The 14,205-nt window shown below is 40.0% G+C and overlaps 3 protein-coding genes and 1 long non-coding RNA gene across 5 annotated transcripts in view; 2 read left to right on the top strand and 2 right to left on the bottom strand.

Annotated features, from left to right (window-relative positions):
* The first annotated feature begins 336 nt into the window (after positions 1–336).
* LOC130547328 (uncharacterized protein C9orf152-like) lies at positions 337–3,065 on the top strand. Its single transcript, XM_057323189.1, has 3 exons — positions 337–764; positions 1,654–1,803; positions 2,545–3,065. Exons 1-3 carry the CDS (start codon positions 602–604, stop codon positions 3,063–3,065), a joined length of 834 nt encoding a protein of 277 aa, XP_057179172.1. The 5' UTR covers positions 337–601.
* On the bottom strand, positions 894–5,016 carry LOC130547329 (uncharacterized). 2 transcript variants are annotated; one of them, XR_008961865.1, is made up of 4 exons: positions 4,718–5,016; positions 3,535–3,608; positions 2,694–3,093; positions 894–1,733 (listed from the first exon to the last, which is right to left on the bottom strand). It is a non-coding gene; the product is annotated as an uncharacterized LOC130547329 (long non-coding RNA). The 2 variants fall into 2 exon arrangements; XR_008961866.1 differs by lacking the exon at positions 4,718–5,016 and adding an exon at positions 3,830–4,517.
* On the top strand, positions 4,565–9,253 carry nub1 (negative regulator of ubiquitin-like proteins 1). Its single transcript, XM_057323188.1, has 14 exons — positions 4,565–4,807; positions 4,918–5,017; positions 5,394–5,558; positions 5,943–6,001; positions 6,084–6,148; positions 6,323–6,490; positions 6,569–6,657; positions 6,784–7,188; positions 7,275–7,382; positions 7,714–7,866; positions 8,126–8,272; positions 8,386–8,433; positions 8,518–8,614; positions 8,700–9,253. The coding sequence occupies exons 1-14, from the start codon at positions 4,800–4,802 to the stop codon at positions 8,840–8,842; spliced, it is 1,755 nt and encodes a 584-aa protein (XP_057179171.1). The 5' UTR covers positions 4,565–4,799; the 3' UTR covers positions 8,843–9,253.
* A 2,183-nt stretch (positions 9,254–11,436) lies between these two features.
* Positions 11,437–14,205, bottom strand: part of crygn2 (crystallin, gamma N2) — a 2,910-nt gene continuing 141 nt past the window's right edge. Inside the window, exons 2-3 of the mRNA XM_057323398.1 lie at positions 12,280–12,425; positions 11,437–11,729 (exon numbers count right to left, since the gene is read on the bottom strand). Of these exons, the coding sequence (XP_057179381.1) occupies positions 11,594–11,729; positions 12,280–12,425 (282 nt within the window). The 3' untranslated portion in view covers positions 11,437–11,593. The remainder of the gene's footprint in view (positions 11,730–12,279; positions 12,426–14,205) is intronic.

Here is a 14,205-nt window from a genome sequence, read left to right as displayed (position 1 = left end):
TGCATACGAATGTACATTCTGTCATGCCAATAAAGCACCCTTACATTGAAAATTGAAATTGAATTGAGTTCTGCCAACTCCGTTGACTCCAATGGAAGAGTTTTTTCACAGCAACGGAGGCTCAAGGCTTGTTTGAATTGATGCGGCACCGCAAGATCCGACAAGCGGATGACATCAAGTACCGCGAGAGCGATTCGAAACCAAACATTTTATGGTTTTTCGAACGGCTCTCGCGGTACTTTGATGTCATCCGCCTGTCGGATCTTGCGGCGCCGCATCAAGTCGAACAAGCGTAATGGCTCTGCCATTGTCGAACGTTAAACATATTCATAATAGCGCGTTAAAGGGACATTGACCATTGTGTGTGCGTGTGTGTGTGTGTGCGTGTCTCTGTGTCTGTGTGTGTTGGTGCGTGTTGTGTGTGCGGAGTGTTTTGTGTGTGGGTGTGTCTGTCTTCTGTGTTTCAACCTTTTCTTGTTTTTGCAGGTACAACTTTGATTGTTTTGCTTGTAGTCAATGTGTCTCATGTACAGCTGCTTTGTAACAATGAAAATTGTAAAAGCGCTATATAAATAAAGTTGAGTTGAGTTGACCAATTTAAATGTTTTACGTACCACGGAAGTTTAACCTGCGGTTCGTGCTATTTCAGCTGTTTAATTATTGTCACTCACTAGAAAACAGCTTAAATTACGTGCAAATTAAGTTTGTTGTCATTTCAGGAAATGGACGAATGTCTGAGAGACAATTCATGGAAGTGCCAGTGGGTGTGTGCACGAGACAAACTGCATTACAACCAAAAAGCACAGTAACAAAAAAAAACTATTTCTCAAAACATATTTACAAAGTCATATACAAGACGCTTTTCCACGGGGCTTTTAAATGAATCGCTTTAATTCACTTCATACATTTCCTGACAGTGTTTTATTGATCTCTGTTGAATAAAATAGCATATTGATCAGCATTATATTAAAATGGAGATGTAAAATGAAAGCAATGTATAGCATTGCATATTACTTTATTTTTCATACTGGGAGCAATTCATAAAAAAATGACATTAGCAAATAAATCCTTAACTCAACAAAATGAGGCAACCATTAGAATGATTGAGAATGTTTGTTCACCTCACCTACTGTCAACAATACTGTGTAAACATGCTGACGTACACTCAGAAACACACACGAGCTAAAACTGCACAGCTTAGTTACTTTCCAACCAAATTTTATTTTACCTGATATGTAAAGTCAACAGTTTAGCTGGACTCACACAAAACCTGTATTTTTATAACAAAACACAACATTTAACTAATTTTTCATTTGAAATGAATGCAAAGCACTAATTCTGCAATGCAAGTAAAAATGAACCAACAAAGTCTTCCTAAAATTCCACTTTTGCATTAATAATATGATTGTTTCTCCTATAAATACAAATAATCTGATCTACTTGATCTGCTCCTTGCAAACTCAAGAACAACCTTGAATGACACTTTTGTTTGCACTTTGTCCCAACTCTGGCTGGCAATGCCCACAAAACACATAGTGCAGCTGCAGGACTCTCCAGCTGGGAATATATCAAGCTGTGTTTATGATCATGCTTTAATAAAAGCAGTTATCAGGATGTTGTCATGTTGTTGCGGTTCATGTCTGGTGTGTGCAGAGGTTTGGAGAGATAAGAGGAAATCTTTCTCAGCAGACGAAGATCCGAGCAGCATGGACATTCGGATGGACATCGCACTCCTAAAAGAGCAATACAATTCCATTAGAGACAAACAGAGACGAGAACCTCAAGTGGTGTGTTTCAAGAAAGGTGAAATCTTCTGAGCGTTATTTTCTGAATAAAGCACTAGAATTTATTATAATTATAGTTTTTCGAGTCATAATGTCTTTATTACAGTTATTATAATACAACTCAAAATGCTTGTTTTGTTGACCTTTTGTGTTGCTTTTCAACATCTTAAATCAGAATTACAGTACCTGTTAATTACTTTTACTAATCTTTAATATATTTTAAAGATTATACAGTATTTATATAAAAATACCTTTATCATTGCAAATATATTTTGTGTTATTATTTATTTAGTAAATGTTTTACTGGTTCATGTTGTGACAAATGTTATCTAATAAGGTCAGTGTGTGTTTAATGAACCCAATCTTTACTTCTGGACGTGAACAGACATGTTTGATGGTCAAATTGACTTTTAAAAATTCACTTCTCTTCAGTTTCTCATATTGCATAAACAAACAGTTTGCTAGGAAGATAACTTTCATTGATTTCAAACGGAGCAGCCGTCTATTTGTCATGTACTTACAGATGAAAAGTATAATAAAGAGACTCAATAGGGTCGTGCAGCGCAACTGGTAGATAATAGCGGTAATAACGTCAATATTACGGGGTTCAGCAAGTTCATGCCAGTCACTTTAAATAAATGAGTGTCAAACACACCTGTAAATGACATTCATTATCTGCTGTAACAGAGCATGATTTCAACACACACATAGTACATTTTAATATTGGATATACTGAACACCTTCTGTTATTTATTCACAGATGTAAACAGTGAGGAGATAAGCAGCAAAGCTCTAGTGGATGCGGTTCCTGTGGCCCAGATCAAACAAACACCTTTATCAGACACTTCTGTCCTAGAAACCCAGTTTAACGCCACTGAGGATTCTGACAGCGGCCTGTGGCGCACACACCTGGATGTGTACCGCATGACACACGCATCCAACAGCACCGAACATGCCAGTCACACGTCAGACTTCAGTGATGATGTCACAGATGATACTGTGTCCACCGATGACTCCAGCACAGATTTAAGAGAGTATGTATCTCAGGACTCGGACACCTGCGACAGAAACCACAGTCTCAACAACAGCACGTCAATGACCAGCAGCGGCCTGAGCTCCAGAAAGATGTCCTCGCCTGCACGTCTGTCCCGTCAGCTGAGTTTTGGGAGCTATCGGTCCTGTCCCACACCTGCAGGATCACAATATTACCCCTTCCCTCAGATGAAATGTCTGAAGAAGTCTGAGACAGCCAGGAGGCTTGGCTTGTATTCTTCATTTTAACCAACAATAGACTTAACCTGCAGAATATCTGATGGTGGCAATGAGAAGAAATTCATGAGGCATGTCGAGAAAGTTCATGTGAAATCGCATCAGAAATGAATATAGTTTGACAAGCAAGAACAACACTTGAATTTTAAAAGCTTCATAAACATCAGACTTCAAAGAGGCTCTATAGGCTTTAACTGGATACAAGATATTGATTTGCACGTTCAATAATATAAATGTAAATAATTAAAGCACAATGTTCTTACATCACACACACCGTTTATAAACTGAATGTATTGGAGGTTTCTAAAGGGGAGATTGGTTGATGTTTTTCTTTTCATGATCTGATCATGTGTATCAAAGGTTATTGTATAGAAAATAAACATCACATATACATACAGAGTTGTTTCGTGTGTTTTAAATTTATGAATCTCATACAGCAAAACAACTATTTCTAATATGGAGAAATGGAGAGCATCTTCACCTCTATCTGTGAAGCAGGCCTGATGTTTGACGCAGAAATGAGTGGTCTTCCAATGTCAAAATCCATTTTTATCTCTGTCAAAGGCAAGAAAAGAAACAACGTCTCTATATTGAAGCCCAAGTTTCAAACAGTCCATATACCACTCAATCCTATTGTAATCGAGCTGGCTGCGATATGCAATGTGTCGATATTTTTTTTAATGCGTAGCTTGTCCGTGAAGCACGTCTCTGGGAAGCAAAAAGCAACCCCCGTCAAACATGATCATTATAAATACACTTTATTATCATGAAAATACCTGATGAGGCTTGAGTAACAGTGATAAAAGATGTCCATAGGCATTTCCTAGATTCTAGAAGGTGTCATGGTCTTCTTCTGCAGTGCGTATTTGGAGTTTCCGCACGAGCGCGCCCTCTGGCTTTCGGATGCAGCAGCATTTTACCGTACTTCAAGCTGTGCATAAATCACCTGATATTTATCGTCGGTTTATCGTGACAGCCCTAGATGTATGTGTGTGTCATTTCACCATGGTAAGATGCAGGTAACACACAAACTCAGGCTCATACGAAACTGTGAAGAGTGTGTTTTCATACATTGACCAGTAATGTTACGGGATTAAGTTGAAAAAAAAAACCTTGGAACCCGAAACAACAAAACGCTTACATTTTATCCACAAAAAACCATCACGATTCATGCAGTCACGTCAATGATTTGTGTGTGAAGCTCAGAGTATCACTGGTTAGTGTGGATCTGTTAACCTCTGCTAGTATATCTATAGATTCTACATCTGCAATCTGTTTGATGTATATTGTACTTTCTTCAGTCAACCTTGTATACATATCTTATGCGAAAGTATAAAAAACCCCGCTGCGGTTCAGGCCTCAGAGCTTCACGCGACGCTGCGCGCAGACCCATAGCATAACATCAAATATCGCGAGACTATTCACGTCACGAGTCACCGGAAGAGAAATCAAATCAAAACATCCGTCACATGGTGCACGTCGCCCAGCAGGTTAGACAAACACACATTAGACAGTTACAACAATGGCGTTCAAATATAAATGAATATTTTAACATGTAGTGAAGTATTTGCATTCCGCGTGTGAATGAGCTTTGATCCTGAGCGTGTAGATTTAGATCAGATCTGATTAGACTCTGTACACAATCTGCAGCTTTGAGTACTTACGAATGTCATGTATAGAAGAATAAACCTGTAGACAGATGCTGGACGGGTTAAATTGTTAAGCTTGTATGTGTCGGGGTTTTCCATGAGCAGGTGCGGCTTTCACTTTCTTTAGCAGTCTGACAGTAACACGCTGTTCTTCTTTCTCTCTGTCTGTCGGCGTTTCGCAGACAGTATTTCCTCATCTCTCCGTGTTCTTAAAGGATGGATGAACATCTTCAGGCTCGTGTGATCTCTCAGCTCAGACAGGACAACATTCGTCTGTGGCTCGAACCCTTCACCACTGACCATCAGCACATACAGGTGACACGCACTCACTGTTCAGCCTCACATGGGTTAAATGGTTCTAATGGGAATTGTATTGGTTTTATAATATGGATTGGGATCGATTCTGTATTAATGGCAAGGGCAGATTTCATGAGCTTCTACTGAATGTGACTGGTGATTTTACAGTTTGATTGTACATACAGCAACCACAAACCACACTCCTCCCTTTGTAAAGTTGATAAGCCTATTTATTTGACTGTCCGGACTTTGTATGCATATACACATAGTAGTGTTGTTTTATTTGCATTTGCAGTAGGATTGTGTCTTTGTCCCTGATGTCTGTCAGAAAAGGCCGTAAACCACCAGAGTTTCAGCTCATTGATGCTGTCTGTGTTTTGTGTTCTGTGTTCAGGATCTGGCAGACAGATACGCTTCAGTCACTGGATTTGCGGTGGATGTTGTGCGATCAGCTCTGGAGATCATTCAGTCAGAGGCTGTGATGAAAGGTGAAGGAAATAAAGAGTACAAAGAGACGTCTGTGGCCACGCTGGAGCTTCACCTGCCTAAAGAAACTCAGGTATCAGATGACATCTACCAAAACAAGGACAGGACCCTATTCATTCTTTCAAAACATGTTTCTTATTATGATTAATGCACAAAAGTTTATTATTCTGAAGAAAACCGTTTTTGTACATCTAAATGATTCCACCTCTGAAGAAAAACACATTCCGTATCACCTGATGTCTCCAGTACCTGTTTAATATTTTGTTTACTTCAAAAGTAGATGTTTCTTGTTGACTTTAAAGGTGGAATCTCTTGTATTCATGCCATTAAACAACATTTACTCGAGCAGTAATACATTTAGGACAGGACAGCTGGTCACATGTTTGGAAATGATTATTGCAACATTCACTTGTGTATGTTTACTGGGTTCTCTTCTGATATTTCTGTATTTGTAAAGACGAGGAAAGCTCATTTCAAAACCAAACTGGACATCACGGCTCACGAGCTGAAGAAAGAGTAAGTGTGAATGTGTTTTATATTAAACCTGAATGGGATTTCTGATGGGATTTAACGTTCACATGATGTGTTTATCCTGAAGGATCAGTAAACAGTACGGATTACAGCACTTCAATCTCATTCTGAAAGGAAAAACATTGGCCCCTGGTACAGTATTAGTCTTTTCTATTGAAGACCACAGTATTATAAGAGATATTTAAGTGTTTAGCATCTGTACAGTATTAAACAGATCTGTATTCTGTATGTCACATGCAGACGTACAGTATATGAAAGTGACATATCGTGTGTTGTTGTTGTGTTTGTTTGTTTGTTTGTTTGAAGAGAAGAGACTTGGCGAGCAGAACGTAAAGAACAACAGTAAGATCATGGTGCTGAACGTGTCGTCTGAAGACGAGAGGAATGAGATGCTGGAGGGAGAGAAAGAGAAACGCTCTGAAGATGAAGGAGTGCAGAGAACTCAGAAAGGCTTTCAGATTCTGTCAGAAAGAGGTGACCTAGCGTGTGATTTCCTTCAGGCTCGGAGATGTTGATCAGTAACGTGTGATCCACCATGTATTTTCTCTTCAGACGGTAGTGAAGATCCGGCCACCACTCCGTTCCTGGAGATCACTGATCAGAAAGGCAATCCGCTCCAGATTCCTGACACTGAGAGAAAGGTCATTCACTTCAATCTGTCACTCTTAATACCATCATTCATCACATGTGTGAATAAATACATCTGATGTGTGTGTGTGTGTGTGTGTGTGTGTGTGTGTGTGTGTGTGTGTGTGTGTGTGTGTCAGGCTCTGATCATGGCTATGGGTTTTCATGAGAAAGGACGAGCGCTGATGAAGAAGAGAAAGAAAAGTTCTGCTCTGTGTTACCTGCTGAGGGCGGATGAACAGTTTCAGTACGACATCATCACACACACACACGTGCCACAGTCGATCTCTGTCTGTCTGTCTGTCTGTCTTTCTTTCTGTCTTTCTGTCTCTCGTGATCGTGTGTGTTTGTGTTGCAGTAAGTGTGACTCAGCGATTCTCAACACGGTGGATAATTTCGCGGTTCTTCAGTTGGATATCGTGTGGTGTTATCAGTTGCTGAATGAACTCTCGTGTCTGGATGACGCCAAACAGAGACTTCAGAGCGCAGAGAGGTGTTTTCAGAGGTGTTACGGGGATCAACAGAGCAGACTGCAGCAGATCAAGGTCTGAAACACACACACCGGCAGCATCATTACATGTGTTTGTGTGTTATGATGATGTGTGTGTGTGTGTGTGTGTGTGTGTGTCAGGTACACACCGGAGGAGAGGACGTGCTGTTTTTGAGGTTATATCTTCTTCAGAGTTCTCAGGCGTATCACACTGGAGATGAGAACAGAGCATCTCTCCTGCTGAACAAAGTAAGAACGCAACATTTCATCTGAATCACACATCACAGACACACGACACGCTACATCAGTCGTTACACAACATCAACATTTAGATTTAAATAACAGTTATCAGATAAACGAGCATCTTTTCATGTCTGTGTTCTATGGGACATTAGGATCTAGTTTGCTCATATGGCAAATGTTTTATTAAAGGAAAAGATCATATTGCTGTATTGTATTCATTTTATTTGTGTTCTGCATATTGACATGTATTCATTTAGCAGACGTCTTTTTGTTTGTTTTCACGTTGATGTATTTTGCTATGGTGGCGGTGTTTGACATTGAGCGGATGTTTGCGCAGGTTCAGGAACTGTACGGTCAGCTGTGTTTAGATCCAGAGAAGCTGAATCAGCTGATGTATTTGGGATTTTCTGATCAGGAAGCTCGACTGGGTTTAAGAGCGTGTCGAGGGAACATCGATGAGGCCGCGCTGCACCTCACACAGAGGAGAAAGGTCTCTGAATACACATCACACAGCCTGAGATCATTTCGTCATCCTCATGTCAAGCCTTTCTTTCTTCTTCAGAACACAGCAGAAGATATTTTGAAGAATGTTGACCATCAACAACACTGAACTCCATTGACTTTCATTGTATGAACACAGAACCACTGGGACATTTCTCCAAATATCTTCTTTTGTGTTCCGCTGAAGAAAGACTCGCATAGAGAGAGAATAAATGGCGAGAGTGTTGATGTATGCATCTGTCTGTCAGGAGAAAGAGGAGATGAAGGAGAGAGAGCGCGAGAAGAGGAGACGGCGTCTGCAGGACATCAACACACTGGTTGAGTTGGGTTACAGTAAGAGAGACGCCACTAAAGCTCTTCATCACGCTAAAGGAGATGTAGACAAAGCTTACGGGGTAAACACAACAACACAACACCACCGGCAGTGTCCCTATGGCAGACGTGTGTTGTTTTATAAATGCGATATCTATACGACACACACGTCACCTGTAATGTCTTTACTGTCCAGATTCTGTTAGATCGCGCTGAGGATCAGACCGCTCACACACCGGATTGGGTGAGGCCTCGAGAGGAATCAAAAGTCTCAACACCTCTCGTGTTTGTGAATGCATCTGACGTCGTGTGTGGTTGTGTGTTTCAGACAGGAGCGTCTAATGCATCTCTGACGGGTGATGAGGGGATGTCACAATCTCCACCTTCGTCTTCATCAGAAGAGCCCAGCACCTCCTCAGACCCCCGTGAGCATCTGCACCCATCACACGTTTCATGTTCTCACCGAAGGCTCTGTGTGTCTGAAATCAAGATGTCTGTGTTCATGTCCAGCATCAGTGTCAAGTCCCCTGGATGAGGAGCTAGTGAACGAGGTTTTAGGAGACATTCCCAGACATGAAGAAGATTATCTGGATCTGAGTCTGGATGAGGAGCAGGAACTCATCGCACGACTCCGATCTTACCTGGAGAAATGACCCACCTGAGCGTACAGAGAATAAACGTTCTTTAAAGGTCATTATATTGTTGCCTGTTATGCAGTATTTATTAATAACACTGAACGGCAAAAGAAAATTGGATGATCTTACATTTATATAATAATATTACCAAGTAAAATGATGTGTGAAGTTCTTCCTTGTAACAGCTGTTGTAATAGAAATAACGCTATGTTTATTTTTCGATTATTTTTAGCGACGTGATTCATTTCTCACGCATGTCTTTTGAAGAACATGATGTTGAATGTTTTTTGGTTTCACGTCAGATCAGTTTTCATGCAGTGATTCGCTTCATTTAAAAGCATTATGTCGTTATTTACTTTGTTCAAATCGTTATGTTCAAGTTGATCAATCAAATCCAATGGGAATTTGCAATAAAGATTTTTGAAGGCGTCTGTGTTTGATCGTGTGATTTAAAGGGGTCATGTGACACGGCTAAAACAAATATTATGATTTGTTTTAGATGTTATGCAATGTGTATACAGGATTTAAAGGAGACATCAGATGAAAACGGGTGTCCGGTGCATCTAGAAACCCAGAAAACGTGAAAAATAAGAACCCAGTAAGTTTGTTTTGGTGTGCCTTTCCTTGCAAGCATGTGAGAAATCCAGCCGTTCTCCGATTGTGACGTCCAAAGCGGATTTTATTATAATGTTACCGCCCCTTAATCTACACAATTCCACCCACCGCGCTCCACCATTGTTGTTTTCACAAGCGACAGTGGTGTACGTGACGCCATGGCTAAAGTTCGTGGACAACATGCAATGTAGTCGCTGCACAGAGTCCTAACCTAGGAAGAGACAGGGGTGGATTTATTTTATTTTTAGTGGAAATCCCTCACAAACTATAAGTAAAAACCTGCTTGTTTGCGCGAATCACTTTCAACCTGGGACAGTACAAGCAGGATTAGCTTCAAAGTTGTTCCTCAAGAGGGATCGAGACTGACTGAACGAGACAAAACTACCGATGTGAGTAATATTTATCAACAGTCTGAATTGACGTACATGTACCGTATATATATGAGATAGCGTTAGCATATGATAGCGAAGGGAGCTAAATCAGTCACGGGCTAAATAGAACATTCAAAGCCAGTGGTAAACTTACTGTATATAAGTGCAGATGGACACTTGGGGCGGGTTTCCCGGACAAGGATTATTTTAAATCAGGACTAAGCCTTAGTTAAATTAGGATATTTAAATCCATTTAAAAACCGTATTTTACAGACAACTTTACAGGCGTGCATCTTGAGACAAAACAATCGCACTCATATATTTTAAGTTATGTCAGTGCAAGTTGTTTTCGATATAGACATTTCTAACATTTAAGTTAGTCTAGGACTAGGCTTAAACCCTGTCCGGGAAACCGCCCCTTGGCACCCAGCTGCGGCAAGCTGTTTGTTTTGTTGAACAGGGGCGAACACTGGGGTTAGTTTCGTTTTAAACGTCTCAAATCATTCGTGCTTAGGCTGAAAAATCTGTCACAGTCTCACGTTGTGTGTAACGTTATAACTTGTGAATGACAAGCGCTAAAATCCACATAATTCCGCTGAGATCTGCAGTGGATTCCGTGGATTTTAGGCGAGCATACACGCACAACGCGAGCGCATTAGCATGCGCTGTTTGCTGTGACTGTTTTTTTTGTCTCTGGACGAATGATTTGAGACGTTTAAGACGAAACTAACCGCAGAGGAATTCAGGAAATCATTCAGCTAAACCATTGCCATGGCAGTACTAACAGGTGTTTTGTGTTGGGGGTGGGGTTCGCTGTAACTCATTATCAGTTAAAGAGACATGCATCAAAACGGGTTGCTGTGAGCAGAGCTGTTTTTGACGAGGCCAGAAGGGTTTTGTTTACACAGCCGTTGAGTGTTTTTAAGCAGAATATGTTCCAGACATTTCATGAAGACCCTAATAAATCATACCAACTTGTTGAAAGTGCTCATCTGAGGAGACCTTTAAGGTTGATAAACGCTGTATTTTCCACACACCGTGCATGTTTGTATCTCCTCTTTGCTCATGAACAAAGCTCATGGCTCTGAAAAGCGAGGTGTGCTGTGATTGGCCAGTTAACCAGTGCGTAGTGATTGGTGGAATACTGCAAGCGTGTGAGGGAAATGTGACGCCTCTGACCATATTTGGAACATCAGGTTCCTCTTCAATTGTACTGACAGGTACGCCCACCTTACTTGCGTCTACATTTGGGCGGTCTTAGTCAAATCAGACCACCAACTGATGTAGATTTGTGGGGGTGTGGCTACACGAGGTGTTTCAGGCAGGTCTGGGTGAGCAGTCGCTTTTACATAAACTGACTCTTTTGTTCCCACACTTTCATTTCTGCAATTTTACGTGTCTAATACACGCATGGGCACCTTATAACACACCAAAGACACAGAACAACACGCGATCGCGCCATATGACCCCTTTAAGAAGCAATATCTCGCTTTTATTTTTCAATTATTATTGAAACATTGAAATATCTCTTTGTAGACATCAGATTCAGGATTATAAGAAGCTTTCATTTATGTTGATCTGTATGTTATAATATCAGCCGGTAATACTATGATAGTGAAGTGATACTGTGGTATTTCCAGCAGAATGTGAAGTGGAAGGCTGCTGAGATTGAATGAGTGATGGACACGGACACTGATGTGTGATAAAATAGTTGAGGTTCAGTTTGTTGTGTTTATTTGACATGTTCAGAGAAAGGGAAGGTAGAGACACAGATGATGGAGGGTTAGAAGTAGTTGACCACCCTGCGGATGGACTGAATGTTGGGGGTCTGTGCCTGCCATTCATTATGACTGCAGTAGTTTCCTCTCTCCACGATGTACATACGACCTCTGAAGTTTGGCTCTTCATACATCACCCAGCTGAAAAACATGATTTAATCTCATATGATTATACACAGTTTGAATGAGATGATGATGTTTTTCTCATCTCAATTGTCTAAATTCAATTTCAGTTGATTCAATTCAGATTGTTTTGACTCATGTCATGTATGGAGGCGTGTGTTTATGATTAGGTTTGAAGGCACTATAAACAGAACAGTCCAATTACAAACATGGAGAGTTATTTTCACAGTATCTCTAACAATATGATTCTTTTGAAACCTTTGCAATTGCACACTGCTAATGCTCCCGTTTCTATCGTATCTATACTGTTTCTTTTGTTAATACTGTTTGCTGTAGAATGTATTTTTAACTAGGCAAAATTGCGAAAAGCACTAGAAATAAATTGTTATATTTGACAAGAATTTCAAGTCAGAATTAGCTATGAAACACGCTTCAGGTCCCAGATCATAGTTTTATAAAGCACAGTTCAACCAAACAGCTGTGTTCAAATATAAAACACCAACCTTCATCTGTGAATATATGTAGCTACACTCCTCACACGTGTGATAAATGTGTGAAATGAACTTACGCTCCATCACCGAAGACTCTGACGGAGTTGACACAGTTGGTGTTGAAGCCGCGGCTCTGGAGGAACGGACAGTCATCGCACAGCTGCATACACTGACCGCTGTAGTTACAACCCTCGAAAACCTCCATCCTGTAGTGCTCGCCGTGCTACAAACATCAATCCCAGAATGCATTGTGATGAGCTCAGTTAAAAGTGTATGATGATTCACCGCTGATGTTGAGCTTCACCTCACAGCACAATAGATTTTGCTTTGCTTGACTTTGTGAGGCCGCTTTGCAAAAGCAACTCTTCTGTTTCGCTCACGGGAAAGAAATGATTCAATCGCTCGGTTTTTATTCTTAAACTACAAACGATTTCTTGATTTCTGTGTTGTCAAGATCACAGCCGGAGGTTCAAAAACTGGACATCAAAGATTTCTCCTCTGGGAGGATTGTAAGAATGGTTTAGGGTGAAATTATCACCATCAAACTATCCTAGAGACTTGAAGAGTGAAGTTTAGAAACAATTTACACTCAAAAAAACGGAGTAAATTTTAAAGCTGTGAAATCAATGAAATATATTGTTTAAATTGAGTAAATACAAGTAACTCAAATATTTATATTAGAATTCACCAAAAATATTAAGTGTATATCAAAAATTATATACATTTAATTATACGTGTAGATTTGAGAGAATTTATGGACATTTTTTAATTTGTCCCACTAAAACAATCTGTTAAATGATTTTAAAAGATTTTATAAAAGTTAATATTGCTGTGATATTCATTAAGCCCACTGTGATCTAAAAAAGCCCAGCAAAGGTTGTACTTCTTACATCAGCTGAAGAAGTTCAACCTACCACAAACTCTATTAAAACAGTTTTACTCAGCTGTCATAGAGTCTGTCCTCTGCACATCATCACTGTCTGGTTTGGCTCAGACATCAGAAGACTACAGAGGACGGTTCGGACTGCTGAGAAGATCATTGGTGCTCCCCTGCCCACCCTCCAAGAGCTCTATACATCCAGAGTGAGGAAAAGGGCTCAGAACATCACCCTGGACCTCTCACATCCAAGCCATCATCTCTTCACAATGCTGCAGAGCACTGAGCACCAAAACAAGCAGACACAAAAACAGCTTCTTCCCTCAGGACATCTACCTCTTGAACAGTTCAATGTTTTTACACACCGTGCAATTAATAACTCTGTGCAATAATAATTAAGTGCAATATTAATAATATCCTCCAGATAATACACTATCTATTTTTATACAACTTTTTCTGTCAATTATATTTCATTCATTCTGCTGTATATAGCACATACCTTGTACTACAATAGTCTATTCTTATTTTTAACTTGTACATATTTACATACACACATAGCTTTACTCTCTATATCTTTATCTTATGTTTATTGTATTGTATTTCTTAATTTTTTATACCCATAGGCCCTTATTTAAATCATTGTGTACTGTATTCTATTGTGTTATGGTCTCTGTGTACTGTTGTTGCTGTTTCTGTGTTCTGGATGCTCCTGTCACCAAAACAAATTCCTTGTATGTGCAAACACACTTGACAATAAAGCTCTTTCTCATTCTGAATTCTTTTTGGGTGTAGAAACAGCATCACCCTGACAACCACACAAATGACCATAGCAACAGCTGTTGGATTTCCCCTTCATTCCTGGACACCATCAGTTCTGAATCAAATCTCCCCATCACAACATAAAACTACACTAGATTTCTTCATTAAATGAAACGCCATCGCTCTCCTCCTGATTTAATGTCACTACTCTCTTCTGTAAAGCTGCTTCACAACAATGCAAAATTGTGAAAAGCAATATAAAAAATATAATCGAGTTGAACTAAGTCGCACGTTTGACATTTGAATCTGAATTGATGACAGCAAACTAATAATGATAACAGTAAACTCTAATGTTCCACAATGTGTT

Source organism: Triplophysa rosa, linkage group LG23 (genome assembly GCF_024868665.1).
Source record: "Triplophysa rosa linkage group LG23, Trosa_1v2, whole genome shotgun sequence".
In the NCBI taxonomy this organism is placed as follows: Eukaryota; Metazoa; Chordata; class Actinopteri; order Cypriniformes; family Nemacheilidae; genus Triplophysa; species Triplophysa rosa.
This window is presented reverse-complemented; position numbering and strand designations above follow the sequence as displayed.

Coding starts and splice junctions, on each gene's coding strand:
- LOC130547328 (XM_057323189.1), top strand. CDS start 602: ATGTTTTACGTACCACGGAAGTTTAACCTGCGGTTCGTGCTATTTCAG. Junction 765..1,653: donor ATTCATGGAAGTGCCAGTGG/GTGTGTGCACGA, acceptor TGGTGTGTGCAG/AGGTTTGGAGAGATAAGAGG. Junction 1,804..2,544: donor AGTGGTGTGTTTCAAGAAAG/GTGAAATCTTCT, acceptor ATTTATTCACAG/ATGTAAACAGTGAGGAGATA.
- nub1 (XM_057323188.1), top strand. Junction 6,149..6,322: donor AGGAAAAACATTGGCCCCTG/GTACAGTATTAG, acceptor GTTTGTTTGAAG/AGAAGAGACTTGGCGAGCAG. Junction 7,867..8,125: donor ACCTCACACAGAGGAGAAAG/GTCTCTGAATAC, acceptor TCTGTCTGTCAG/GAGAAAGAGGAGATGAAGGA.